Source organism: Hipposideros armiger, unplaced genomic scaffold, assembly GCF_001890085.2.
Source record: "Hipposideros armiger isolate ML-2016 unplaced genomic scaffold, ASM189008v1 scaffold_202, whole genome shotgun sequence".
In the NCBI taxonomy this organism is placed as follows: Eukaryota; Metazoa; Chordata; class Mammalia; order Chiroptera; family Hipposideridae; genus Hipposideros; species Hipposideros armiger.
In genome coordinates this window covers 955486-981666 of record NW_017731552.1, presented here as the reverse complement: position 1 = coordinate 981666, position 26181 = coordinate 955486, and the positions used below count along the sequence as shown (strand labels likewise).

The window sequence follows — 26181 nt, the reverse complement described above, 5'->3', positions numbered from 1 at the left end:
GCAAAAAAACTTCAGTTGACTCTGGTTTGTCTCCCCCACAACTTTTGGGGGATTTTAGTGTCTCATGTAGTCCCAGTCTGGTACCGCACAATGCTCTGAGGGTCGGGCTTCTTCCCTCACCTGCTCAGGCTCTTCACCCCCACCACCGCCGCCTTCTCACCTAGCTTCCACTTGCACTGCCGCCCAGCAACCCAGGCAGAAGCGCACACGAGCGGTCGGGGCGAGAGAGTGCGCACCCTCGGGACATCGCCTCGGTTAGTCTCCGCCCCTTTCCTCCATGGAGGCGGTCTCTGCCTGGTGCACACGCGCCGCGGCGAGGGGCGGGGCGGGGCTGTGCGGGCTCCAGAAACTGGATCTCGCGAGAGGCTGGCCCGCGGTCTCCTCGCTACCCCTCCCGGCCTTCTGCCTCCCGGGCTCCGGCTGCAGCGTCAGCCTCGTTCGGGCCTCGGCGTTTGCAGAGGCTCATCAGCCTCAGCCCCGGCGCCCGTTGGCGCCCATCGGCCCCAGCCCACAGCGCCGCTCACCCTTGCTGCCCCGGCGCTGGCCTAGGCCGCGGTCGCAGCCCCGGAATCGCGTCGGCGCCGTCCGATCCCGGCCCGCCCCCTATGGGCCCCGGCTAGTGGCGCCGTTGCCGCCGGCCCGCGGAGCCCCGATGCTGGCCCGGAGGAAGCCGGTGTTGCCGGCGCTCACTATCAACCCCGCCATCGCCGAGGGTCCGTCCCCCACCAGCGAGGGCGCCTCCGAGTGAGTGGGCCCGGCCGGGGCTGGGATGAGGACGGGTGTGTGTGGGGGGGGGCGGTCCATGAGTAGCGAGATCGGGAGGAGGGGGTTCCTGAGAGGAGGGGATGGGGTGAGGGGGCCTTGAGTAGCCAGGTCAGGGGACTGGGTCCTGAGAGGAGAGGATGAGGAGAGGGTGAAGTCGGTGGGAAGGGGGTCCTAGTAGTGAGGTCGGGGCTGCCGAGAAAAACGAGGTGTAGAGCCCTAAATAGTGAAATTGTGGTAAGGGGGTCCCTGAAGGAAAAGGATGGTGTGTGGGGCCACTGAGTAGTGAGATGGGAATTAGGGGGGAGTCCCTTAGTAGTGAATCCAGGGTGATGGTTGTGGGGAGGGTTACTGAGGGGAGAGGACGGGTCAGGGGGACTCTAGTAGTGAAATCAAATGGGGGGAAGTCCCTGAGGAGTGAGGTGGAGGGAGGGGGTCCTTGCATTTCCAGCACAGGGTGAATGGGATCCTTGGGAGTGAGGAATTCTATACCAGACCAGGACAAGGGGAAGGGTTGCCTGAGAGATAAGGATGAGGGAGGGATCCCTGAGTGGTGAGATAGAGGCTCTCTGAGGGAGTTTTGGGGGAAGGGAGCCTGTGGAGAGCCTGCTAGTTGGGGTGCGGGGGTGGGGGGCGGTGGAGCCCCTGAAGCTGGGAGAGTGGTGAGGAAGCAGGAGGCTGAGGAAGCTGGGAGTGAGGGGGATTTGGAAGAGTCGGATGTGGGGGGAAAAAGGGGACCATAGAGGAAAGAAACGGGGTTGGGGGTTGCTGCTGGGACCCCTGACCATAGATGAGCAGCGATTCTGAATCGAATAGATTAGCAAAGCCTCCTGGGGCTGGAGAAGTGCTGGCAGTTTGAGGATTTGAGATGATTGAGTGAGACAGGAGGACTTGTGGGAAAGGGGACAGAGAAAGGAGCATCTGGGGTGGTGGGGTTACTCAGTGTTAAGGAAAACATGCATGTGAGGTCATGCCAGGGTGACTGCTTGGCTCCAGAGTTTCTATGGCCTCCTGTTCTGCAATGGTGGAGCAGCGCAGGACACTCCCAGAGGCCTCTGTCCAGGGTCCCTTTGCTGTACTTGTGGTGTGACCCCATGAGAACCAGGTGTGATGGGTGAATTGCACATTTGGCGCCTCTCAGGTGACTTGGCCTTCTGCGACCCAGATGAAGGAGGAGTCTTGATATTTATGTGTACTAGTTGACATCTTTCTCTGTCTCCAAGCACATAGCTCAACGTGGGACGTACGTGTTCCTTATACTCAAAAATCCACTCCTATTCTTACAGGACAGCTCTTTCTTCATATTCTCTTTTCTTTCTTTTATGTGGTATCTGATTTCCATCCCTTCAAAAATTCCTCCAGTAGAGGAAGCCAGCCATTGAGATTCCAGGGTTTTTTATAACCACAGTTGAGTTGCCATTAAATTTAAAATGGATTAATCAGCTGACTCCAGAATGCATTTTAGATGTCATAGAGCAGTGCTGGAGACCTTCCAGAGACTGGTCTCAAAAGCTACCTCTCAACTACAGTGAGGAACCGTGTCACATCCATTCATTCCTTTGCCTCCCCTCTTCCATCCATCAGAGTCCTCATTCCTTGTTCATCCAGACCTTGGTGGACCAGGCATTCAGTGAACACCTACTAAGCCCCCATCCTGGCTCAAGGGGACACTGTGATGATCAGGGACCATAAGCGCAGGTTGTGCAATCAGGAAGGACACAGGTTTGATTGTAGGCACTGCCACTTCCTTTGATTGTGACCCTTGGGCTAATTAATTACTCTCTGGACCTGTGCTCTCCTTTGTGGGCTGGGTCTACAAGTACCTGCCTCCCAGGAGGATCATGAAAATTAAACAAAGTGGTGTGATGGTGTTTGTAAAGCTCTGGTACTTGCTCAGGAAATGACACCCACCCCCTGCCTTCCAGTTACCTCTTTGCAGTACCATCTCAGGTGACATCGCCTAGTGGCAGGTCATCTCACTCCTGGCCTGCGTGCCCCTTTGCTTGTACCTCTTTAAGATGTAGTAGGCGAGTCATGGTCACTTGGGGATGGAAGGTTCCTGAGAAAACATCCAGGCTCCCCTTTATCCCCTGCTAGAATCCCCTCTATGAGGTCTTCCCAGGTGGGCAGTCAACCCTGGCTTAACCACCCTCAGGAACTGGTGACTGAGGACTGCCCCTAGATGGTCCATTCTCCTATAGAGACTTAGTTCCCAGAGCTGCCCTCACTGTCTGGTGCAGTAGCCACTTGAAATGTGGCTTGTCCAAATTTAGGTGAGCTGTATGACGTGAGTTCTGTTTGGTTGTCGGAAAAGTCATGACACATTTTTGCAACGAAAAACAGAAAAAATACATCATGATTTTTCCGACAACCCAATAGATTTCAAAGACAATCTGAAAAAAGTAAAATAAATATTCATCATTTTGTTTATTTGATTACACATTGAAAATTACATTTCTGATGGGTTAAATCAAATATGTTAAAATTAATTTCACTTAGTATATATATTTATTTATTTATTTATTATTACTATTTTTTTTAATGTGGCTAGATAATTTTAAATTGCACATGTCGCTTACATTCTGTCTTGGACAGCACTGGGTTAGCTTTTGTGTGCATGGAGCTAATGTCTGCTGGCCTGTTACAGGGAGCTGCTTTTACTCCAGGATTTGATTAAAAGTCAAGGCATTAAAAAAGAAAAAAAAAAAAGTCAAGGCATTAGTGAAAAAAGCTGATTGTCACAATTTCCTTTGAAGATGCCTTAAATCGCCAAATAAAATACAATGTACGTGGTGGGTTTTTAAATAACTGGGTCCAGGAATGTGTGTGTATAAATGGCTAATGTTTATAGTGGTGCTCAGGATATAATACAAGCATGCTGGTTGAGTGGAATGCCCTGGAATTGTCTCCACTGTTTAAATTAGGCCTCTCTCCTTCTCCCTTCCAGAGCCCATGTGTAATTCATATAAATTACAACTTCTGTCTTCTGCCCATTGGTTCTTGCTCTTTGCTCTGAGGCCACTCAAAATGAGTTTGCTCCTTCGTCCTTGTGAAGACAAGTATCCTGGCCTGGGCCTTCACTCGCCTGATCCCCAGTCTTGCCGTCAGCTCCATGTTTCCTTCCAGTGTGGTCTTCAGTAAGGAGGGCTCCTGGGTCTGATACCAGTGCCATTGAACCAGAGCTGGTCCTCTGGGTCCTGAGGTCTCCTAACCTTTGTGAGTGGGAACAGAGGCTGTGGCCTCAGCTCTCAGGGAGCCGGCCTTCTCTTCTGGTCAGCTGTGTGTCTGCAGGAGGTCTTTTCTTTCCTGCTAGATCATAGGCCCCTCCACCCAAGAATCAGGTCTGATTCATCTCTGTGTCCTCCTGGCTGCAAATCCGGGGCCTGGTGTGTAGCAGCCACACATTAACTACCCTTGGCTCAGATTGAGTCATTTCGGCAGCTTGCACACTCTTCATTAACCCTTGCCCTTGGGGTCTCTGCAGAGCAAACTTGGTGGACCTCCAGAAGAAGCTAGAGGAGCTAGAGCTTGATGAGCAGCAGAAGAAGCGGCTAGAAGCCTTCCTCACCCAGAAAGCCAAGGTCGGGGAGCTCAAGGACGATGATTTTGAAAGGATCTCGGAGCTGGGAGCCGGGAACGGCGGGGTAGTCACCAAGGTCCAGCATAGACCTTCGGGCCTCATCATGGCAAGAAAGGTGAGAGGTGGGCAGTGCAGGGCGGGAGTTCTGTCCCCATGCTCTGCCAGCGGTGTGTGGTGCCAGCAGGTCCCCTTGGAAACAGGACAGAAGTTTGAAAGGTTCCAGCCTCTGCCTTCTGACTGGCTCCTGGACTCAGAGGCCTTTCCGTGGGCCATGGGTTCTTGATCCTGAGAAAGAGCTCGGCTTCTAGTTACAATGTGGCAATGCTGGCTTGCCTCACGCAGCTTCTTCCATTACTGACTTCTGCCTTTAGGGATGGCTTAAATTCAGATTCCCAGAAAGCAAGTGGAGCTTTGGGGAAGAAAGGAGGAGATTCAAGTCCCCTTAGAGCCGGCATCACCCTGACTACACAATCAGGAGAAAGCACTACAGACCCAAGACAGGGCCTCCGCTGTGATGGTCACATTGAGGGAGGTCCCTTGGCAAAGGGGTAACCAAACCATCTGTGTTAGTCCAAGTTCTCCAGAGAAGCAGAGCCACTAGGGTGTGTAGGGGTAGCGGGGGGTAAGGTATTTTCAGGAATTGGCTCATGTGATCACGGAAGTTCCAAGGTTTGCAAGGCAGGCCAGCAGGCTGGAGACCCAGGGGAGAGTTGATGTTGTAGCTCAAGTCCAAAGGCTGTCTGGAGGCAGCATTCCCTCTTCTTTAGGGGACCTCCATCTTTTAGGGCTTTCAACTCATGGAGTGTCATCTGCTTTTCTGAAAGTGGGATGATTTCCATGTTAAATCACATCTAAAATATACCTTCACAGTGACATCTAGACCGATGTTTGATCAGACAGCTGGGTACCGTGGCCTAGCCAAGTGGACACATTAAATCAACCATCACCCCCCATTCCGTGCAAACCCTGGCTCTGAGAAGCCCCGAGCCTCCTTCATTTGGGCTTCTGTGTCACAATGCAACCTCCTGCCAAATGTGTGGGAGTAACCCCTGGAAGATGTGGAGAAGAGAGAGATGTGACCATTTGGGGACAGTGGCTCCTAAACACATAACTGGGGGACTTCATGTTGACTAGTTGTTTAGCTCATACTATCATGTTCTTTCAGACATAGAAAGCCTCCTCTTTCTGGAATCCCATCGTCCTGTTGTTCCCAAATTGTATTCTTAGAAACCCGATCACCCCATGCCTGGTGGATCAGTGCAGGTCCTGCCTTTCCTGGGAACAATACGCTTGGTTTCCCTTGGGATTTACTCTGTAACTATTTCTCCTGTCTGTAGAGTACCGCCCTTTTTGCTGAATCCTATTTCTGTTCCCTTAGCACAGGCAGCCTTTTCAAAACCAGAGCAGCCCCAGAAATCTCTGGTCTGCCATCGGCCGAAGCACTGGGAATGAAAAGATGGATGTGAGATTCAAGCAGCAACTGGGGAACTTGAGAACAGTGCTGGTCAGAGTTTGTGTCAGGGACTTGGGGGTTCTCTCAGGCCCGCTGAGGAATCTTCCGGGTGGTCCCGACATGCCTTCTATAAACGTGAATCCAGGAGTTTGCCTACAGTTTTAGGAAAGCCTGAAGTAAGACGTAGGAGTTTAAACCAGGGGACAGATAAGTTCTGTAGTTGAGTTAGCGGTGCTGTCCCATGTCAGTTTCCTAATACGGTCCTTCACAGATGATGTCACTGTTGGGGAAAGCTTGGTGAAGGGTACCTTGGACTCTGCTGTTTTTGCAACTTCCCCATGCTTCTATAATTCTTTCAAAATAAAAAGGTTTTTAATAAATGTTCCCAAAAATGGGGGTGTAGATCATAACCTCCTCCCAGCAGTGTTGGAACAGCGCAGGTGCCCGCGGGCATGTAATGAGTACACTAAATGAGAAGGCTGTTAGGCCGGCCGAGTGGCTCAGTTGGTTAAGAGCTCGCTCAAGAGTTTGAGCTCTGAGCAACAGCAAAAAAAAAGAGAGAGAAGGCTGTTTGCCTGGGGTCGTGTGGTCCGGGACTGTAACTCCTGATGGCCCAGGAGCCCTGGATCGGCCTGTGGGGGTCAAGAGCCCCCTTTTTTTTTCTTCTTTTTTTTTTTTAGCTGAGCCATCCTGCCACCTGTTGGCAGCTCAGCTCGGGCCAGGAATCAAACCAGCAACCCTGTTGCTCAGAACTCGCACTCTTGAGCGAGTTCTTAACCAACTGAGCCACTTGGCCGGCCCCCCAAGAGCCCCTCTTAATCCATCCAGAATGCCAACCCACCCTGGAGGCCTGTTGCCTTTATTTAGTTGAGGGCACAGTTGGGACAATTAATGAGACAAAGTGTTTTTTGGTGGGTTTTTTTGTTTGTTTTTAGCTGAGCTATCCTGCCACCTTTTGGCAGCTCAGCAGCAGCTCAGCTCGGGCAGGAGACACAGTGGTTTTTAAGAAACAGTAGCTTCAGTCCTTCCTCCACTACCCTGCATGGAATTTGAAATTTCTTGGGAAGCCTGGTATGAATTCCACGCATTCCGAGTGTGTAAGCTTATCCAGTCTCCAAAGGCAGCCTGCCCGCAGGTGTGAGAGTGAGGGCTGGGTGGGGCTCCTACTCTGTGGGCCAGCATCTGCCTGGTCCCATGATTGGCAGAGGTTCATCCTAACCAGTAGGACGTGCTGGGGGAGCAGCAAGACCAGTTTCATAGGCCCCAGAAAGCCAGTCTTGATATGTACAGTCACATTTGTTCGTAAATGTTTTCTTGACTCAGCATGGCTCTCCTGCATCCTCCTGAGAGCCCTAGAAACAAAACTTCTGCATGACTCGGGCCAGGGGAGACCTGCGAAGAATTTAGCATGTGTGTTACATGCATGGGGCTCCCTTGACCTCCTACTCTGAGCTAGCATACAGGTCGTGTCACCTGTCCAAGGCCACATAATAACTGGCTGCCATCTTTCAGGCGATTGCCCTGTGTCAAAGCCAGTTCTAAAAGCTTGACACGTGTTCTCATTTAAATGGAATGATGGTTCCATTTTTACAGATGAGAAAACTGAGGCTAGGTTAGGTCTTGTCTGAATTGGGTTTGAACCTTTGTGGTTGACCCTGACCCTGTGGAAGCTATCAGGACTTTGCCTCCAGAATCCATGTCCCTCTTTCTCTAGTTTAGACCCCCTACCCCATTCCTAGCTCAGATCCCCCATCTTGCAGTAGAAACTGCCTTAAACTCCTACCTAGACAGGCTTGGTGTTTGGTTTGAACTCCCAGTACCTTTCTGGTTTAATCAGCAATCGGTGCTCACGTGACCCCAGAGTAGTGATATGCAGTAGTGTGGGTTCTGGCATTCCGTGAGCCCGGTGGCAACCCTGACCTGACCTCTCACCCAGCTGTGTGCCCCTGGGAATGTGATTTACTGTCCTGGAGCCTGCACTTGCGCATCAGTGCAGTAGGGGCAGTTGTCCTGTCCTCCCCCACCCAGGGTTGTCATCAGGGCAAATTGTGAGCACACACTCAGAAATGTTCCCCTGCCTTCCAGTTCCTGCTTTCTCTGCACACCCTCGGTGCTTGCTACTGGTCAGTCCGGAAGACTCGCTTTACAAACCCCACATATAATGGACCCATTAAAACAGAGATCATGTAGCAGCAACTGCTATGACATCTCTTTACATCTTTCACCAAAGCCTCTCACTTCCTGGTGCCTTGTTTCACATTTACCCAACCCCAGGGTCCCAGGGCCTCTGGGATTTTGTCCAGTTTTGTCCACCCCTTCCTCTTCTCTAAAGCCTAGTGGACTCTCGCTCCCCTGCTACTGATTCATCTGTGGTTTCTTTCAAGTTCTTGGTTGAGAGCTGCCCCTGGTCATACCGAGCTACAGTGCCCTTGAAATAAGGTCATTCCGAACCGAGGTGTGCTGTGTGTGCAAAAAAACACGTGCCACACTTTAAGAGTTCCTTGTGAAAAAAATCGCATTAATATGTTTACATTGATAACATGTTGAACGGTAGTTTTTTGATATGTTACATTGAGTTAAACAAAATACCTGAAAAGTTCATTTCACCATTTTTTTTTACTTTATTAATGCGGCAGTAAAGGATTTTAGATTTAACATATGTGGCTCACAATGTATTTCTGTTGGACAGCCCTGGTCTCCATCACCCTGCACTGCCCATCCATCGGCCTCCCACCCTCCATGCAAAGGTCAGCGCTTCATTTGCAGACCCAGCATCTCATGCCTTCAAAGCATGTACGCGTGCGCATGTTGGGCATCTCCTCACAGATGCAGTCCCACCGAACGAGAGAGCATCCTGGGGTTCTGGTGTGATCGACGCCCTGGGGGTGGCCATGGGGGTGTACAGTGTCCTGGGGAGCTTGGCCAGGGCTTGGCTCTGAAGGCTTGCTTGGGTGGAGAAGTGAGTACCTGAGGGGCCCTGAGCACTGGAGGGCCCCAGTCAGGGAGGCACATGGCACCATGCTGCTAGGACCTGCCACAGTTCTCAAGGTCGCAAGGGTCATCAGCATGGGCTTGTGAGTAGGTGGTGCTCTTCACACTTACCCTGTCTCCCTCCCCTAAGTCCATACACACCCTTCATGCCTTGGTGCCCTTGAAAAGGCAGCTCTTTGTCCCTCTTCCTGGAATGCCAGCCCCAACGTGTCCATCTGGCTAACTCCTACCCATCCTTCAAGGCCCAATGTCACCTGAGCCCTGGATCACCTCTCCCTAATTCCTCTACCATACTAGTGTTTCACCTGCTTCTCTTTCCTCCTGACTGCATGTCTCCTTCGAGCAGGGTCATCTTTCCTGCCTTTCTCCCCATCACTGGTCCCAGGTGTAATTAACTCTACAAAAATGTCTGTAAATCTGATGGCAGTCATTTTCAGATACCTGTGACCTGGCTCCACTTCTCTGACAAAGGGGTAGAAATCACATCTTTTTCTTGTCTTATCGCAATGGCCAGAGCATCCCTGATTCTAAGTAGCCAGGATGTGGACCCACAACCATCGCTCTTTCTCGCTGGGCTATGGATCCTGGTTTGCTTAGGATTTGTAGCTGGGTGTTGCTTTTGGCATTTTGTCAGCTGTCTTTTCTGCATGTCTCCAGACAATCTTTTGATTTGAAATGTGATGAATTTGGGTGACAATCCCAGCTGCTGACCTGAACTCTAGTGGAGTGGAAGGGCAGCTAAGATCCTCGGGTGCTGAGCAGAGGCTCTTTGTGCCTTGTTTCTAGCCTGGAGGTGAGAAGGGCTCCAGAGAAACCCACCCCTGAATGAGGAGGTGGGCAGAGGTGAAGTAATCGACCTTTCTGCCAGGCCATTCCTTGGGCTAGGTCCTGGGAAAGGCTGGCACTTTGTATGATTTGGTGTAAAGAAAGCTCTTAACAGAGCTTCCCCTGTAACCAAGTGAAAAATGTTAGCTGTGTTCATGGGGTTTTGGGGTTTTTTAACAGCTTTATTGAGATATAATTCACATACCAGACAATTTACCTTTTCAGTCGTTTTTAGTATATTCACAGAGTTGTACATCGGTCAACACCATCAATTTTAGAACATTTTCATCACCCCAAAAAGAAGCCCCATCCCCAGCCTCTGACAACCATGAATCTACTTTCTGTCTCTCTAGATTAGCCTGTTCTGGACATTTGACATAAATGGAATCACACGTTATGTGACCATATGTGTTTGGCTTCTCTTACTGAGCACCGTATGTTCAAGGTCCATCCATGTTGTGGAAAGTGTCCGTGCTTCCCTCCTTTTCTTGGCTGAGTAATATTTTATTGTATGGATGCACCACATTGTGTTTGTCCATTCGACATTGATAGACACTCAGATTGCTTCCATGTATTAGCAGTTGTAAATCATGCTGCTGTGAACATGTGTGTGCAGGTGTGTGCATGGATGTGTGTTTTCATTTCTCTAGGTAGGTAGATACCTAGGAGTGGATTGCTGGCTGGTCTTAAATGCTGTTGTGAGCACCTCAAGGGCAAAGGACTGAAGCCCTGCCCCTTCCTGGCACTGCTGTTGAACCCGATTCCTGTTCCCTTTTAGCTGATTCACCTGGAGATCAAGCCAGCCATCCGGAACCAGATAATCCGTGAGCTGCAGGTGCTGCACGAGTGTAACTCGCCGTACATCGTGGGCTTCTACGGGGCCTTCTATAGCGACGGAGAGATCAGCATCTGTATGGAGCACATGGTGAGTGCAACGGGGGCCGGGGTGGGGGAGCGGGGGCGACCCTGACCCAGGATCTGAGCCATCCAGGCTTGCAACCAGGTAGATGTGACAGGACAAAGGGTTCACATAGAACGAAAGGGTGGCTGGTGAAAAAGGGGTCCCCCTACCTGTGTCCCTCAGGATCCCATCCTCTGAGGCCACGTACACCTGTTTCCAAGAGGATCCTTCTGGAAATGTTGATGCCTGTGCAAGGATGTGTGTATAGATTCCTTTGGTTTTAAACACCAGTCGCCCTCCTCCCTCCCAACTTTGCTCTTTCACTGGATACAAGGTGGAAATCATTTCCTGTTGGCATATAGAGAGTCGACTCCATCTTTTTCCCCACTGTCTAGTATCCTGGCGGCTGCATATACCTGTAAGGTAATTTAGTAAATGCTCTTGTTGGTGGGCACTGAGATCGTTTCCAGTCCAGGCCCCGTTTTGAATGATGCTCCTTGAATGTCGTTGCATGGAAGCAAGCATCCCTGAGGGGTAAAGTCCTGCCAGTGAAATTGCAGGGCCCAGGGGTACATGTGATTGAAAATTTGGTTGATATTTCTAAAGAGAGTGCAGCAGTCTGGGGGGCTGTTTTTTTTTTGTTGTTGTTGTTTTTAAGCTGAGCCATCCTGCCACCTGTTGGCAGCTCAGCGGCAGCTCAGCTCAGGCCGGACTCGAACCACTGTTGCTCAGAGCTCAAACCCTTGAGCGAGCTCTTAACCAACTGAGCCCCTCCGCCGGCCCCTGGGGGGCTGTTTTAAAGGCGGGACCCGCATCTGTACTCCGCTCAGATCTGTGGAATCAGAAGCTGTGGGGCAGAGCACGAGCACCCATCTTTTTCTTAAACCACCACAATGGAGTCTGCTGTGCCCCCTGGTTAAGAAACTCTGGTCTTGAAGCTCAGAAATGGGTGGGATTGGGCAAAACAAAATCAGAAGTGGTCAGAGCTGAACGCCCTGGGGGAAAATGCCGCCGACCCTCTGCCAAGCCCAGCTGGTAAGGTACCGGACTGCCTGCTGCCAGGCCACATGGGCTGAGGCCCGGTGGGACCCTTGCAAAATCAGGATGCGGCGTGGCTTTAGGCTATGCCGTGCAAACTCCCTGGCCCCCTGGCAGTTTTGTAACAAAGACAGGAAACAAATTTGAGCAAGCACCCGCAAGGAATGCACCATGAACCGGCAGTGTGGTGTAACAGTTCAGAGGGAGTGCCCCAGAGAAGGTGCTCCCTACCCTCCTTGCCCCTACCCAGCCTAGTGATCCCTGCCAGGCAACACGCTGGAGGAGCTCCTTTTCTCACCTGGAGAGGGAGATCATATCTGCTCGCCCGCCTGGCAAAGTCACAGTGCAGAGGAGAATCAAAGGGTCAGGGGGAGGACAGAAGGAACTTGTGGTCTGAGGGGAGCCTCCTCTGAACTGTAGCTTCTCCCTCCTTTCTCCTCCCAGTGCTCTCAGCCACCCCTCCCTATTCTCCCTGAACATCATGGGAGTTTAAAGGCACCTCTTGCCCTTGCAGAAAAAGGGGGAGCGGCATAGCCTGCCCCCGCCCCTCCATTCCCCCCTTCTGCTCTTGATGAATGTAAAATATTGGTTTTCAGCATGAGATAGAAGGAAGGCATGAGGAGAAAAAAATGACATTAAAGCAACAAAATGGCCTTTGCTGTCACCACTCCTTACGGTCCCCCAGAATTGACCCGCATGTGCATCAGTTTTCCCTCTTTGTGGGATGCTTTTGCTTTGTTTGTTCATGTGCCATATTGGGGGACGCCCTGCATGGCGGTAGAGATGGCACCCTGGATTCGGGCCTCAGCCCCACTGCCTACCTCTTACCACGTGACTCTAGACAAGATTCTCACCACTTCTTACCTGTCAAGCCAAGGGGGTTGGTAGTGCCTGCCCTCGGGGCCCAGGTGAGGATGAGACGTCTGGAGTAGGACCTGGGACACGCAGAGCATTGAGTGAATGTCAGTCACTATCATCGCTGGGGCTGTTTCCCTATATTTCTCTGTTTTCACCATCATGACATCCCACCTAGTCAATGTCCCATGTTGTGGAACTGTTCCCTTATCTTGGACGAGGTTTCATCTTTACACAGGGTCATGCGCAAATTGGCCCTTGTTTCCTATCGGGGAGGTTTTAGCTCCAGCTTTCGAGAAAAGACTCCTAATTGATGATAAAGCCCAGATTCAGCACGGAAGGTTAAACCTCACCTGTCCAGTGCGTCTTGGTGTCCAGGGCCTAGGTCAGCAGGGCTGGCGGTTTCCCAGTGGCCTAAGCCTGTTATGGGGAAAACTCGGGCATGGATCCAGTGGACAGTGGGTATCTCAGGGCAGCAGTGGCTGGGGAGCCACTTACTGACTGCTCAGAGGCACCTCTTGGTCTTTCTTGGGCTCTGGTCCAATCTGAAGAATGTATTCCCTCGTTCTGTGATAATGAAAAATCAGGCACATCTGTCAGTAAGGGACAGAGAAGCAATGACACCATGCCGCTCTATAGTGGGGAATGAAATCAGCCTGTGAACCGAATGAGAAAATCCCCAAGGAGGAAGATACACATGATAGGAGCCCACTTATATATATTTTTAAAATTCTGTATTCCCCTATGCATATGGATGTGTATGCAAATGCACAGAAGGATCCAGAAGAACATAAGTCACACTTCAGGGAGGCAAGTGGACTTGCCGGGGGATCAGAGTGTATTTATCTACATTTAAATTTTTATAAGAAATATGTACTCGTGCACTACCCGCTTAATAAAAGTATGATTTTAAGAACATTTAGAACACATACACACAAAATGAAAGTGTATGGTCATGCATAATGAGAGATTTGGGGTCAAAAAGACCTAGTTGTGACATCTGCACCACATCCTGTGCATGTGACTTGAACAAATGACTTACCGTCTTCTTAGCTGTGGACCAGGGAATCTCACCCAGAGGCGGTCTGCCCCCTGAAGACACTGGGCAATGTCTGGGGACATTATCACAACAAGGGAGATGCTGGTGGGGCCCAGGGGTGCTGCTCAACACCCCACAGTGCCCAGGACAGCCCCCACAGAGAAAGCCAGCCCTAGTGTCCCAGTACCAAGGGGAGGACTCTGCCGTAGAAAGAGCAGTAGTATCTGTCATGAAGGTTTTTTGTTTTTTTCATGAAGGTGTTTTGAGTTAACTCTCAACTCTATGTAAAGTTCAGAGTGAAAGGACCTGTGTTAGGGAGCAGGAATTACAGTTTAAAAAAATATTTTTAATTCTTCTAAGGTTGATTGATAAAACAAACAAAAAAACGAGAAGAATAGAAGGAATTCCCATCTCACCCTGCAGGCAGAGCCGGGCGGGCAAGGTGCCCTGGCCAGACCAGGCTCACCGGAACACCTGGTTCCGGCTTCCTCCTCGGCCACACCCACCCTCTGCAGGTGTGTGAGTCCCTCGCTCATTGCAGTCACGCACAGGTTCCCTAAGCTTCAAAGTGCATTGGGTTTTCTAGAACTCTCCAGCATGGCCTTTCTCACCAAGCATGGCCAGAGAGAGGAGACCTGGGCATCTCAGAGGTCACCCCCTGCCCCCAGGTGAAGCAGAAAGCGTCCCTAAGAAGGAGCGCCTGTGCGACTTGTAGAGTAGCACATTTGCTGGTTCTGGGGCCACCCGGCAACGACTTCAGATTCTGGCCCCACTTCACCCCTCAGAGGTTCTGCTTTCCTCTCTGGAATGCAGAGGAGACCCAGGCAGGCTCTGGCCCATGGTTGGAACTTGGCCATGTCCACCTAACATCCTAGGGGACCCGTCGGACGTGTCCTCAGAGCCCCACCTCTGAAGAGGCAACCTCCCTGGAGCTGGCAACACCCTAGGTTTTGGTTTCCAGGTTTGTTGCCAGGTGACCTTGCACAAGATACTTTATTTCTGTCGTTTCCTCATTGCCAGGTGGATTTGGGGCCACACCCAGAGTGAGATAGGGGGATCGACTATGACTTGTGTCAGGTCCTTTGCAGGATGTTCCTATGTACAGTGCTGGCAAGTACATAAGGCCTAAGGGAGGGGGCAGAGCTTTCATCAACCCCAGGCATCCTCTGTCCCTCGGGCAGCAGGTCTCTTTTTAACAAGGCTGGGGGCGAGTGGGCTCAGGCCCAGGGGCAGTGGAGAGACCATTCTGCTTGGCTGCCTTTCTCCTACACTGAGCACTTAATGGGAATCACCTCTGCCCTCAGGGCCCAGAAGCGGACAGGTCCAGCTTGGGCGCCCTCAAGGTTGCTCTGGTGGCAAGCCTGGTGGCTGGGCCTAGTTGGCCATGAGCAGTGCCCACCTCCGTGACTCTGTTCTGCCAGCTGCTGCCCTGGCAACTCAGGAGAGCTGAGACATGAGGCGCGCATGGGCATCCTTCTCCTTCTGCACTGGATGTGCCATCTTGAGGCCCAGGCTTGCCTTTGGCTGTGGTCTGCCCTCTGGTTCCTGTGGAGGAAATGGGGCGCCAGGGAAATGCTGCATTTTTATACCTGCCACTCCAGTGTCCCTCAGATCCATCTCTGCACAGCCCCACCTGGCTACCTGCTCAGAGCGCTTGCTTTCTCTCCCCTGTGCTGCCCCCAGGACGGTGGCTCTTTGGACCAGGTGTTGAAAGAAGCCAAGAGAATTCCAGAAGAGATCCTGGGGAAGGTCAGCATCGCGGTGAGTGTGCAGGTGCCGCTCCCCCCAGCCATCGCAGCACTGGGCGTATGTACACGCTCCTAGCCCCATTTATTCGTATTCCTGCTCCCTCCACGTGGCCAGTGGCCGCGTCAGTGCAGCCCTTGCAAGGAGGGAGAGTGCCGATGTCAATCCCCACCTGCTACAGGACTGAGCCTTTGCCCATACGATAGGGGTGATGCTTTCCAGCCCCACACAGGTGTCAGGGTTACATGGGACACTGGTGGCATGGTCCCAGGCACACAGGGTCCCCAGTGCCATGTCGTGTGTTTCCTCCCTGACTTGGTGACATAGCCATTGCACCCATCACTCCCCATCAGTTGGGGGTGGGGGATCCTTAGCACAGCGCCAGCACCAAAGCACTCAATACATGATGCCCATTGGGTGATGCGACCTCCAAGGCAGAGTGGCCAGCCAGACACTTACAGCCTTACTAGCAGGGCCTCGGGCCTAGTCTCAGCTTCCATGGGCCTCATCAGCTCCTCCCCTGAGATGGAAGGAATGGCAGTGTCTGCTTCTGGGTGGGCAGGTGGGTGATTGTGTGAGAATCAGTGAGTTAGGCATCTGTACCCACCAGTGTAGGGTGTCATTGCCATCACTTCGCCTCTCCTCTCACTCACCCCGACCTGAAAGCTGGTTCCCGAGCTGGTCCCCACATGGCGCTGCCCTGCTAACCCCTCCTCTCCCCATGGCTCCCTGCAGGTTCTCCGGGGCCTGGCATATCTCCGGGAGAAGCACCAGATCATGCACCGAGGTAAGACGCGTGGGGGCACCCTCCCGGTCCAACAGGGCGGCAAGTGGGCCTGAACGACACTTCTCCCGCTGGCTCTGCTCGCAGATGTGAAACCGTCCAACATCCTCGTCAACTCCAGAGGGGAGATAAAGCTGTGTGACTTTGGGGTGAGCGGGCAGCTCATCGACTCCATGGCCAACTCTTTCGTGGGAACGCGATCCTACATGTCCGTAAGTCCCTCAAGAGGCGTTTTCATCGCGCGCTGTACCCTCTTCCCCATTTTCCAGAAGCTTTTCCAAAAGCCTCTTTTGTTTGCCGGATTTCTCCTCTCCTTCAAAATTCAGTTTCCACCAGTTCTCACTAAGTGTTGTCTCTGGGAATGCCTGCTGTTTCCTTCCCATGGGTAGCAAAAACCCAGTCAAGGAGAGCAGTCAGTTAATTTCTGAGCCGAGAAACTAGCCCTCAGGTATTTTAGGAAAGGTCTGGGTGATAAATGGAGAAGATTCTGGGAAGTTCGTCTTGGGATTGTGTGAAAAAGGAGGCATTCCACTGTCCTTCTTGGGCCATTCATCCTTTTACAAAACTGCCAAGGATTTAGGTCTTTAACGAGCTGCCGTCAGCAATGGCTGGAAGCTTGTCTCCCGAGGCAGGTGGAAGGAGGAGACACAATCGCTTTGGTCTACAGAGGGGTGGCAGGGGTCAGGATGAGGCTGTGGGGGAACAATGAAGAGACACTCAGATGCCACCCCCGATCCCATGAGCTCCCTTGGGTACAGCATCCATCCGTCTCCTGCTGGGCCTTTTCTCTGTCTCGCCTGACAGCCAGAGCGGTTGCAAGGCACTCACTACTCGGTGCAGTCGGACATCTGGAGCATGGGCCTGTCACTGGTGGAGCTGTCCATTGGAAGGTACCCCATCCCCCCACCAGACGCCAAGGAGCTGGAGGCCATATTTGGCCGGCCCATGGTCGATGGGGCAGAAGGAGAGTCTCATAGCATCTCACCACGGCCAAGACCCCCTGGACGCCCCATAAGCGGTACGGCCCGAGTCTGGCACTTCCGGTTTGGATGAGCAGTGACCCAATGGGGAATGCCATGCCTGGGATGGCAGCTGCCTCGATTCTGGCCCCTCTCGGCACCACCTGTTCCCCTGGTTGTGCTAACTGCAGTCAGCAGTCCTCAGATGGTCCTGAGCCTTCTGGGGACAGTGCTGGAAGAAGCACCCCCGACTTGTCCCATTCAGGACAGCTGCACCTGTTGTCACCAGCTGGTGGGATCTAGAAACTAACCCCTCAGCCAAGCCACTAGTTGGTTGGTTGGTTTTTCCAACATTTTATCACGAAAATGTCCAAACGTACAGAAAAACCAAAAGTCTTGCCCAGCAAACGTCCTTATGCCCACCACTGAGACACAGCACTGAAAACCCTCCTGTGTTTGGGCCAGGCCTTCCAGGAAGCCCCCAAATTGAAAAGAACTTGACTCAGAATTTCCTTGGATAGCTTGTTGGACACACATGCAGCACAGCATGGGAGGGGACAGGAGGCTGGAGGGCAGCTGGGCTCCCAGACAATTCTTAGTACTTAGAGTGGCTGCCTATGAGGTAGGGGGGCTCCCCAACACCAGAGAGGCTCAGGCTGACACGTCCACCACTTTGGGGATGGTGAAATGGGGAGGGTTGCAACTGAAATGGCCTAACCTGGAAGTAGCACTTAGGGCTTTATGATTTCTTTTTATTTAAAGTCAAGTGACAGGAAGGGAGTCGAGTTCAATGAGAGTCCAAGGGAACATGCAGTGGACTGTGGTTGGTTGGTTTCATGACAGTTTTATTGAGATAGAATTCGAGTACCATATGATTCACTCATTTGAGGCATATATTAATAATTCTGTGGATTTTGGTATCCTCACAAGGTTATCCAACCATCACCTCTACCTAATTCCAGAACATTCCATCACCCCAAAAGGAAACCCCATCCCCATCCCCTGACAACCACTAACCCACTTCCTATCTGGATGTGCCTGCTCTGGACATTTCACATCAATGGAATCACACACTGTGTGGCCTTGTGTGTCTGGCTTCTCTCACTGAGCACCCTGTGTTCAAGGTCCATTCACATTGTAGCGAGTGTCAGTGCTTCCTTCACTCCTTTTTGTGGCCAAGTAATATTCCAGTGTGTGGATGGACCACGTTTTTGTGTACCTGTTCACCGTTGGTGGATGCTTGAACTGTCAGATGGTGATTTTCACGGTGTTTTCAAGCCAGACCTTCCCGTTTCCTGGGACCACACCCAGACTGCTAGGGTGTCTTGGTTTCCTTTAAGGGGAGAAACCTGCCCCCATCTGTGTCCACAGGCTCTGGCCCTGCACCTCCCAGTCCGACTCCCAGATGGCCTCCACATGTTCTGCTGTGACCCCCTCCCAGCCGGGAGGAGCACTGGGTCATGCCAGGCCACTTCAGCCCTCTAGCACCTCCCCCAGCCCCAGCCCAAGTGCCCATTTCAGGACAGGTCAAAAGGGGAAAGTCCAACTGCCAAACCCAGACCTGGCCAGCTGGGTCTAGGATGGGTCAGCCACCCCCCAGCTGGCCACCTGTCCTGAGCTGCATTTAGGTCCTGCTGCTGTCTCTACCTGTGGCTCCATGCAGTGTCACGCTACTGTCCTTAATTGTGGTCTGCAAGCCACACATCCCCACCACCACACTCCGCCTCTGCACCACAAAGCAGGGCATAACGACTTCTCAAAAAATGCTTCTCTTCATTTGGATGTGTTATTATTATTATTTTTTTTAATTCACCAGAGACTCGGGAGTGAAGTTATGTTCCCAGGAAATGAACTCAGTAGCCACGTCGCTATGCCAGGGGAGCCTCCCCTGGTTCAGCCAGTGTGGGGAGAAGTGCTGGGCTGTATTCAGTGCACTCAGACCTTGATGCCCAACAGAAATGCCGCAGCCGCCTCCCATCTTGCCCGTTTTTGTTTCTCCCCGCACAGGTCACGGGATGGACAGCCGGCCGGCTATGGCTATCTTCGAGCTGCTGGACTACATTGTGAACGAAGTACGTACCTGAAGGCCCTTTAGCAGGTCTTCATGCCCGCAGATTAAGCTATCCTATAGGAATACATTACCGAAAAGAGGGAATTCAGTGCATAGACTGAATTGTGTTGGGGAGGGAGCCAGGGGGAGAGACAGAAGTTACCAGGTGTAAAAACATTGTGATAACTTCCAGCTCCACTGCAGAAATCCACTCCTCCCCAAGGGACATTTTTTTGTTTGTGTTTATAAAGATGAACCCAGAATTCCCACCACAGTCCCCTCCCCGCAAGGCCAGTAACCAAGTACTTGGGCCAAGGAGCCAGGCCAGGCCCAGAGCTCTGTCACCCATCTCTCACTCTGAGCATCATGGAGCCAGTGTGCTCGAAGTCTTAAATTGTCTCACTTCCTCAGGGAAAATCCAGGTGTCCCCTCCTCTCTGGAAGGAGGCACACAGTGCCTAGAAGGGTAGCATGAATATTCCTGTTTTTGTTTTTTTTTTAAGATTTTTATTGGGGTATTGGGGGGATGGGAACAGTGTTGGGGAATTGGGGGAAGGGGAACAGACAAGTTGCTGTTGTTTTGTTCTTCAGTCTAGTTGTGGAGGACGTTGCTTCACTGGCCCAAGTTGGCACCATCATTGCTCTTCCCGGGCGAGGCAGATCAGTCACTGGCTTCTGGATGGCCGCTCACTGCGGCTGCTGGCCGCTCACACTGGCTGCTGGCTACATACAGTAGCCCATGGCAACCCACTGCAGCAGGGGCTGCAGCCTATGCCGTCGCTGGCGACTCTCGACAGCCCAGCTCCAGGTTGAGCTGTTGTTCAGCATCTTAGCTGTAGAGGGCAGTGTCACTGGCCCTCATATGTGGGATCTGAACTGGGGCCTCTGGCGTCCCAAGCCAGTTCTTAACCATCACACCACTCGGCCGGCCCGAATATTCCTGTTTTATAGACAAGTAAACCGAGGCCTAAGGATGGGAGCAGCCTCCGTAGAGGCCTGCAGCTGGGGAGGGATGAAGCAGGACCTGACTCCGAAGCCTCTACCTTGGCACAGTGTGGTCACCTGCCCCTGCCCCCCAACCTCTGGGGGCTGACGTGTGTTTTAGATGATCCTCTGGGCAGGTCAGAGAAACAGGGTGGCAGAGCTGCCTGCAGTGTGGGGCTTGGCTCAGGGCTGAGTGTCAAGGTGAGCAGTTGGTAGTGACAGAACAGGGCAGGGTGTCTCTGCCCAGGGTGTACACAGCTCTACCTGCACTTGGCAGTGCCGTCCAGGCCCAGCCAGCACGTCCCAGTGAGGACACCACCACCTCCCACTCTGAGCAGAAAGGCTGAGGAGGAGGCCCTGTGGGTTTCACTGGGCCAGTCTCTGCCCACCGCCTCCCTGACGGGCCTAACCCTGCACATGGCAGTCTCCATCCTGGGACATGTGTGCCAGCCCAGGCTCCTTGGGCTCCCCCAGCTTCCAGTCTCAAAACCCTGGAACTAGCTGCCTCCTGTGGTCCAGATCCACAGCTCATTCAGGATACCTACAGAAGTGGGTGGCCCAGACAGGGTGACCCATGGTCAAGAGTGACCACCTTTGTCTATAAAATTAGGGTGAGCCCTGCTTTCCTTCCCTGTAGAACCATTGTGATTCCCCAAACCAGAGCTTTTGAAAGAAAACCCTGGAAGAGCCCAACCCAGCTGGCAGGGCAGGCAGCAGGGCCTGCAGGGAGAGGAATGGCTGCCAGCCTCCAGCAGGGCGAAGGGACGAGGTCAGGAGAGGTGCATCCTGAGGGTCCTCAAAAGTGTTGTGCTGTCCTGGTGTGCGGGGTTGGGAAGCGTCCTCCCTTCCGTGATTCCAGAACCCTTTGTGAGCATCTGACTCCCACCCGTCTGTTCTCCCCGACAGCCTCCTCCCAAGCTGCCTAGCGGTGTTTTCACCCAGGACTTCCAGGATTTTGTGAATAAATGGTAAGGTGCCATAGCCTCCAGCTCGGTCTCGGGTGGGCGGGGCTGTGCCAGGCCTCAGGATCCCTGCCTGCCTCCAAGGATGGGCCACTATAGCTCCCATCCATCAACCTAGATGCGTTCTTCCTCTGCTGAGCCTGCAGGTCTGGAATACTGGGCAGTCTGCAGCATCCAGTGGGCCACCTGTGCTCACCTGAGAACCCAGAGTCCCTTTCCAAGGCTGCTGAGTCACAGTGTCTGGCTGCCATCCCCAGCTCTTTCCCAAAACCCAGAGTGAACCAGGTTTTCAGGCACTTTGGAAATAATGCTATTCCCGCCTTGCCTTCTGCTAGCAGGTCCCCCAGTATCCTAATCCCTTGAGGCCTGCAACCCACCAGTTTCCAAACAAGCCTTCCCAGCAGGATTCTGGGAGGTGGTCAGCTGTTCTGGACACTCTTGCCCTCTGGAGATGGGCCTGGGGCGAGTGGGGTGGGGCCAGGGCCACCCTACTTACCTTTAGGGCCATCCTACATGTCAGCATGAGCAAACACTGCCAACCCCCTGCTGCCTGGGGACTATATGATTCACAGCAGCATTCTCGCTCCTGCTGGTGAAGGTGCCACTAGCCCTTTGCACAACCTCTGGCCAGCGCTGTGTGGCACAAATCTACTTGTCCATTATCTGTGTAAATGTTTTTATATCCATGCAAGGTTTTCTCTGTGTTTGAAGAACTATCTTTCAGCCTCAAGCTGCTTTGAGTAGCTGCCTTTAGGCAGTTCTGCTTTTTTGAAGGAAAAAGTTCTATTTTGACAGACTCCCAAATTTGGGGGTTTTATTGGAAACAGAGCTATGGTTGCTGGTGGGCCTCGGACTGAGCAGCAGCTGGGGGGTTTGTTTCTACCTTCTTTCCCTTTTGCTCTTTTCCTGGGCTCAGACCCTCACTTTCCCATTCCCAGGGTGTCCTGCCCTTATACCACAGGGTAGCGCTGGGGCCCTCACCCACCGGGTCTAGGCAGCAGAGTGACCGCAAAGCGGGTTCTGTCCCTGACCAGGTTCATGGGTGTGGGGACGGGTCAGCACAGGCTACCCGGCCACAGCTCAAGACGCAAGTCCCCACAGCCACTGACTAACTGCCCTGTCTTGTTTTCCTACCCTGTCTCCTTGTCCTTCCCCACGGAACCCCCAGCCTAATTAAGAACCCAGCCGAGCGAGCGGATCTGAAGATGCTCATGGTGAGTGATGCTGTGGATTCTGGGGTCACCGGGGGTGCAGACTGCTGCACAGGGCCCCTCCCTCCTCCTCAGGGAGAGGGAAACCCCATCAGAACCCCTTGCCCCAAGCCGGCTCTTGTCCTGGGAGCTGGAGAACTCCTTTGGGTCTCATGGTCCTTGAGCAGGAATGATCCAGAACAGCCGCTCAGCTGCTGGGGGAGCAGCAGGGCCCTGGCTGTGCCCGGGTGGGGGTGTTCCTGGAGAACGATGAGCTCTGATGCTTCTGAGCTGCTCCTGCCTCGGGCTTGTCAAGCCCCCCGCAGGTCAGGGAGGCTACAGGGTTGATGCCTTTCTTTAAACCCACACCATTTAACGTCCTTGAAACCCAGGGTGGCCACCAAAACCCGCCTTCCCCTCAGGGCCTTTGCACAGTCGTTCTCCCTAGGGGACACGTCCTGTTCTTCTCAAGGCTGGCTGTTCCCCATCTGTGAGTCTCAGCTTCAGCACCCCCTCTGAGAAAGTCCCAGGCATCTTGTCTAATCCCACTCCACTAGCAGTTGTGGCAACAAAGCTGTGTCTCAGTTGCAGTCACTGTTTGCTGTGGTCAGAATAGAAAACCTAGTCTGCGTCTGCCTGATTCTTTCTAGAAATTTCTTATGGTGTCTGACAGGTTTTCCAGTACCATGTGCTCAAGGAATGTGTGACATGAAAAATACATGTTCATTGTAAAATATACAAATATACGAAATAGAGAAATACATTTATGTTGAAACCCCCTGTATTGCGCCCTCCACCTCCAACTCTCCCATTCACACTGCAAGAAACCCTTCCAGGTCCCTCCCTGCCCAAGTAAAACTCTGCTGTTTGGGGCTAACATTGCAACCTCCACCCTGTTGCCCTGGACCAGAGGAATCCTGTAACCTTCTTTGGTTTTTCACCCAAGCCTTCATCTTCAGGAAGATGAGAGTGATCTTGCCTGCCCCTAGCTTGCACAGGAGGCAGCAGTCAGGCCCTTGATGTCACGTGGGGAGACTAAACCCTCCATGGACTCCAGGCCCCTGCCTTCCTGCTCTGGACCGCCCCTCCCAGCACCCTTCCTGGTCAGGAAGCCATCCGCTTACCCCACCTAGCCTGGAACCAGGAAGCTCTAGCACTCTGCTGTCTGTGGGAACCACCAGCCATGGGTGTCTCTCTAAATTACTTAAAATTAAAAGGGATGCACAAATCTGTTCTTCAGCCCCACAAGCCTTATTTACAGGGCCCAGGAGCCTCATTTGGCCGGTGGCAGTCACACTGGACAGGACTCAGGGAACTTGCTATCCTCACAGGGAGTTCTCTTCCAGATCAGATGGTCTCACCCAAGGCGACTCTGCCTGCAGGGGACACTGGGCCAAGTCTGGGGACATCTGTGGTTGTCACAACTGGGGGGTACTCCTGGCACAGAATGAGTGGGGGCCACCAGGAGTGCCTAGGATGGCTTACCCACAGGGAATGACCTGGCCCCTGTGCCCACAGTGCTGAGGGGAAGACCTGGACTCCAGGGAGCTTACAGCAGCCTCACCCTCCCCTGAGACCCTGTCCCAGGTGTGCAAGGCCCCAGGCGTGGCACCTCCCTGCTCTGGGTCTGGTTCTCTCCCTATCCTGAGTGTGTCTTCCTGTGGCTAGGGGCCTATTCTCTTTCAGTTTTCAGGTTTTTGTTCCGCATGGCCTGCCGGACCCAAGCAGAGGGCTGGTACCTTCCTCCTCCCCGCAGACACCTGCCTATTCACAGCACCTCTTATTCCCTTGCAGAACCACGCCTTCATCAAACGGTCCGAGGTGGAAGAAGTGGATTTTGCCGGTTGGTTGTGTAAAACGCTGCGTCTGAACCAGCCCAGCACGCCCACACGCACCGCCGTGTGACGGGTCGGCTGGTGACCTGTCTGCGTCCTGTCCACCCGCCCTTCCCACCCAGGACAGATCAGCTCCTTCCCCCTCTCCCACCGCACCGCCGCGGAGAAGACATGCACACAGCGGAACATTCACTTCCTCTCCCACCTGTTGCAGCCGGCGGGCCCTCTGGTCTCTGGGGAAGGGTGACGCTGCTCATGTTGTCGTCTGAGAATCTGCTTACTTTAAGTTTTAAAAAACCAAAACAAAACAGGGAACGAAAAAGCAAACCGAGCCCATTGTACTTCTTGTTCCATTTGTTCTTTGGGTATCAACCTCCCGTCCAACCCCAGGAGGTCAGTGTCCCTTGAGGGCAGCCCTGGCCCCTAGCAGACCGGGCCACAGAGAAATTGGGGTGGGAGTGGCCTCAGGAACTGGCTTCACTCTTTTTTCCAAGGGAAGCCTTGGAGGGAACGCATAGACGTTGGCATCTTTCACCAAAAGAGAGGGAAGTACTACCTTGCGTTTCTGTGTGTCACCCCTCGTCTGACACCTGCCCCCTTGAAGGTAGCCCTCCAGCTGGCCCAAAAAGCAGTCAGCCTGTTGCTTGTCATGGGGTCCACTTCTTTCTGGGCACTGCTGCCTCTTGTCATGCAGCCTGGACAGTCGACCCTGCCTGTCCTCAGCAGAGCATGCCCTGTCCTCAGGAGGGACCTTCTAGTTCTCTCCTATGCCTCAGGAGCAGACACTTCTGACTCTTCATGGCAGCAGAGCTGAAACTCGACTCAGCAGAAAGGAAGTGTTGGGTTTCCAAACCATCTGTGTGGTTGAAACCCCCAGCAGATCCCTGCACACACACACACAAAACCACCACCAACACACCCCCCCACCCCCACCCACCCCAGCGCCTGCAGATGTGGGCGGGTGGCACCCTCTGTCACCTCTGCTAACCCAGCGAATCAGAAGTGACCACTCCGGCACGTCATTCATTTGGGCCCTCAAACCGTTCAGCCACAGCTGGTTAGAAATGAAACATCCGTGGGGAGGTTGTCCTAGTTCCTGTGCCTGTTGGGGTGACCAGCCAGGCCCTCTGAGACCCAAGGCCAGCCTTTCTGCCTTCAAGGTTCAGAGAAGGCTGCCTCTGGGCCGTCAGACAGTAGGAAGTGGAGGAGGCCAGGGCTGCTCTAAGGCTCCCCTTCTGTGAGCTTTGAAGATGAAGCTGTCAGCTGCCCCACTCAATACTTCCTGATGGCTTGAAACAAGCTGATATTTATCTGTGACAAATTTCAGGGGAACGGTTCCCTGAAAGGGACACAGCCTGGTGCTAGCCAAGCTGGCCCTGGGTTTTTGGAGGAGGAACAGCAGAAGGTAGGGGCTGGTGGCCCTGTGGGAACTGCTGAATTCTTTTCTTAGGGAGACCCTTCTAGTCTCCCATGTTGGTTTTTTTTCCTGTGGACACGAAAGAGAAGACAAGTTGGTGGCTCCTTCAAACGGCTTTCCAGGTTTCTGCCACTTCATAGTTCTCTCCCCTGATTTAGAAAAGAATAAAAAAGATAACCAGAAATGATAAAGGTGTTGCTATGTGGGTGCCCAGTCTCCTCAGGGGGGGAAGGGGCCCTAACTTGTAAACTGATTCAGCATCTTGACCCAAGGATGCCTGGTGCTAGCAGTCCCAGGTGGGCCTGTCCTGTACACATCAGGGCCCCAGGCCCCAGCCAACTGTTAGTGTGGAACCAGCCGCCATCTGCAAGGAGTAAGCACATTGATGGGGGTGATGGAGGATGGTTTGGAAACTAGGCACCTCCACAAGCTTTGAGAGGTCTAGGTACCTCCCCTAAGGCCATCAGCACAGACCACTCTGCATGCTATGCTGTACTATTGCTTTTGCCAGTATCCCTCAGATATGGAAAGGTCTAGGGAGAGACTGGCTCTTTCTCTTCCCACTCTGCATCAGAACCAGGCTCCTAGTAATAGGGATGCACGCCAGAGCCTTGGAGATGGGTGGTGAAAGCGTGTCTGAACTGCTGAGGGCTGAGTTTCCAGGTGTCTCCCTTCCCTGCCCCCATTTCTTGTGAACATCCCCAGCCTTGGTACCCTCTGATCCGACACCCCAGTCACTGTGGGTCCCTTGCTCCCAATGGCCTGGCCAAAGGTAGCCACAGACCTGGGGACCCACTTCTCATCTCTGACG

At 52.9% G+C, this 26181-nt stretch overlaps 1 protein-coding gene across 1 annotated transcript; it reads left to right on the top strand.

The window, feature by feature from the left end:
• The first annotated feature begins 342 nt into the window (after window positions 1-342).
• On the top strand, window positions 343-24294 carry MAP2K2 (mitogen-activated protein kinase kinase 2). The gene is made up of 11 exons (XM_019653501.1): window positions 343-744; window positions 4247-4457; window positions 10390-10536; window positions 15128-15205; window positions 15926-15977; window positions 16062-16186; window positions 16779-16992; window positions 18941-19005; window positions 20873-20934; window positions 22097-22142; window positions 23913-24294. Exons 1-11 carry the CDS (start codon window positions 653-655, stop codon window positions 24021-24023), a joined length of 1203 nt encoding a protein of 400 aa, XP_019509046.1. The 5' UTR covers window positions 343-652; the 3' UTR covers window positions 24024-24294.
• The last annotated feature ends 1887 nt before the right edge of the window (window positions 24295-26181 follow it).

What these genes read in the sequence shown, in the direction of transcription:
- MAP2K2 (XM_019653501.1), top strand. Translation starts at nt 653, where the DNA reads ATGCTGGCCCGGAGGAAGCCGGTGTTGCCGGCGCTCACTATCAACCCC. An exon ending in ACCAGCGAGGGCGCCTCCGA is followed by an intron (nt 745 to 4,246) that starts GTGAGTGGGCCC and finishes GGGTCTCTGCAG; the next exon opens with AGCAAACTTGGTGGACCTCC. An exon ending in CGGATCTGAAGATGCTCATG is followed by an intron (nt 22,143 to 23,912) that starts GTGAGTGATGCT and finishes ATTCCCTTGCAG; the next exon opens with AACCACGCCTTCATCAAACG.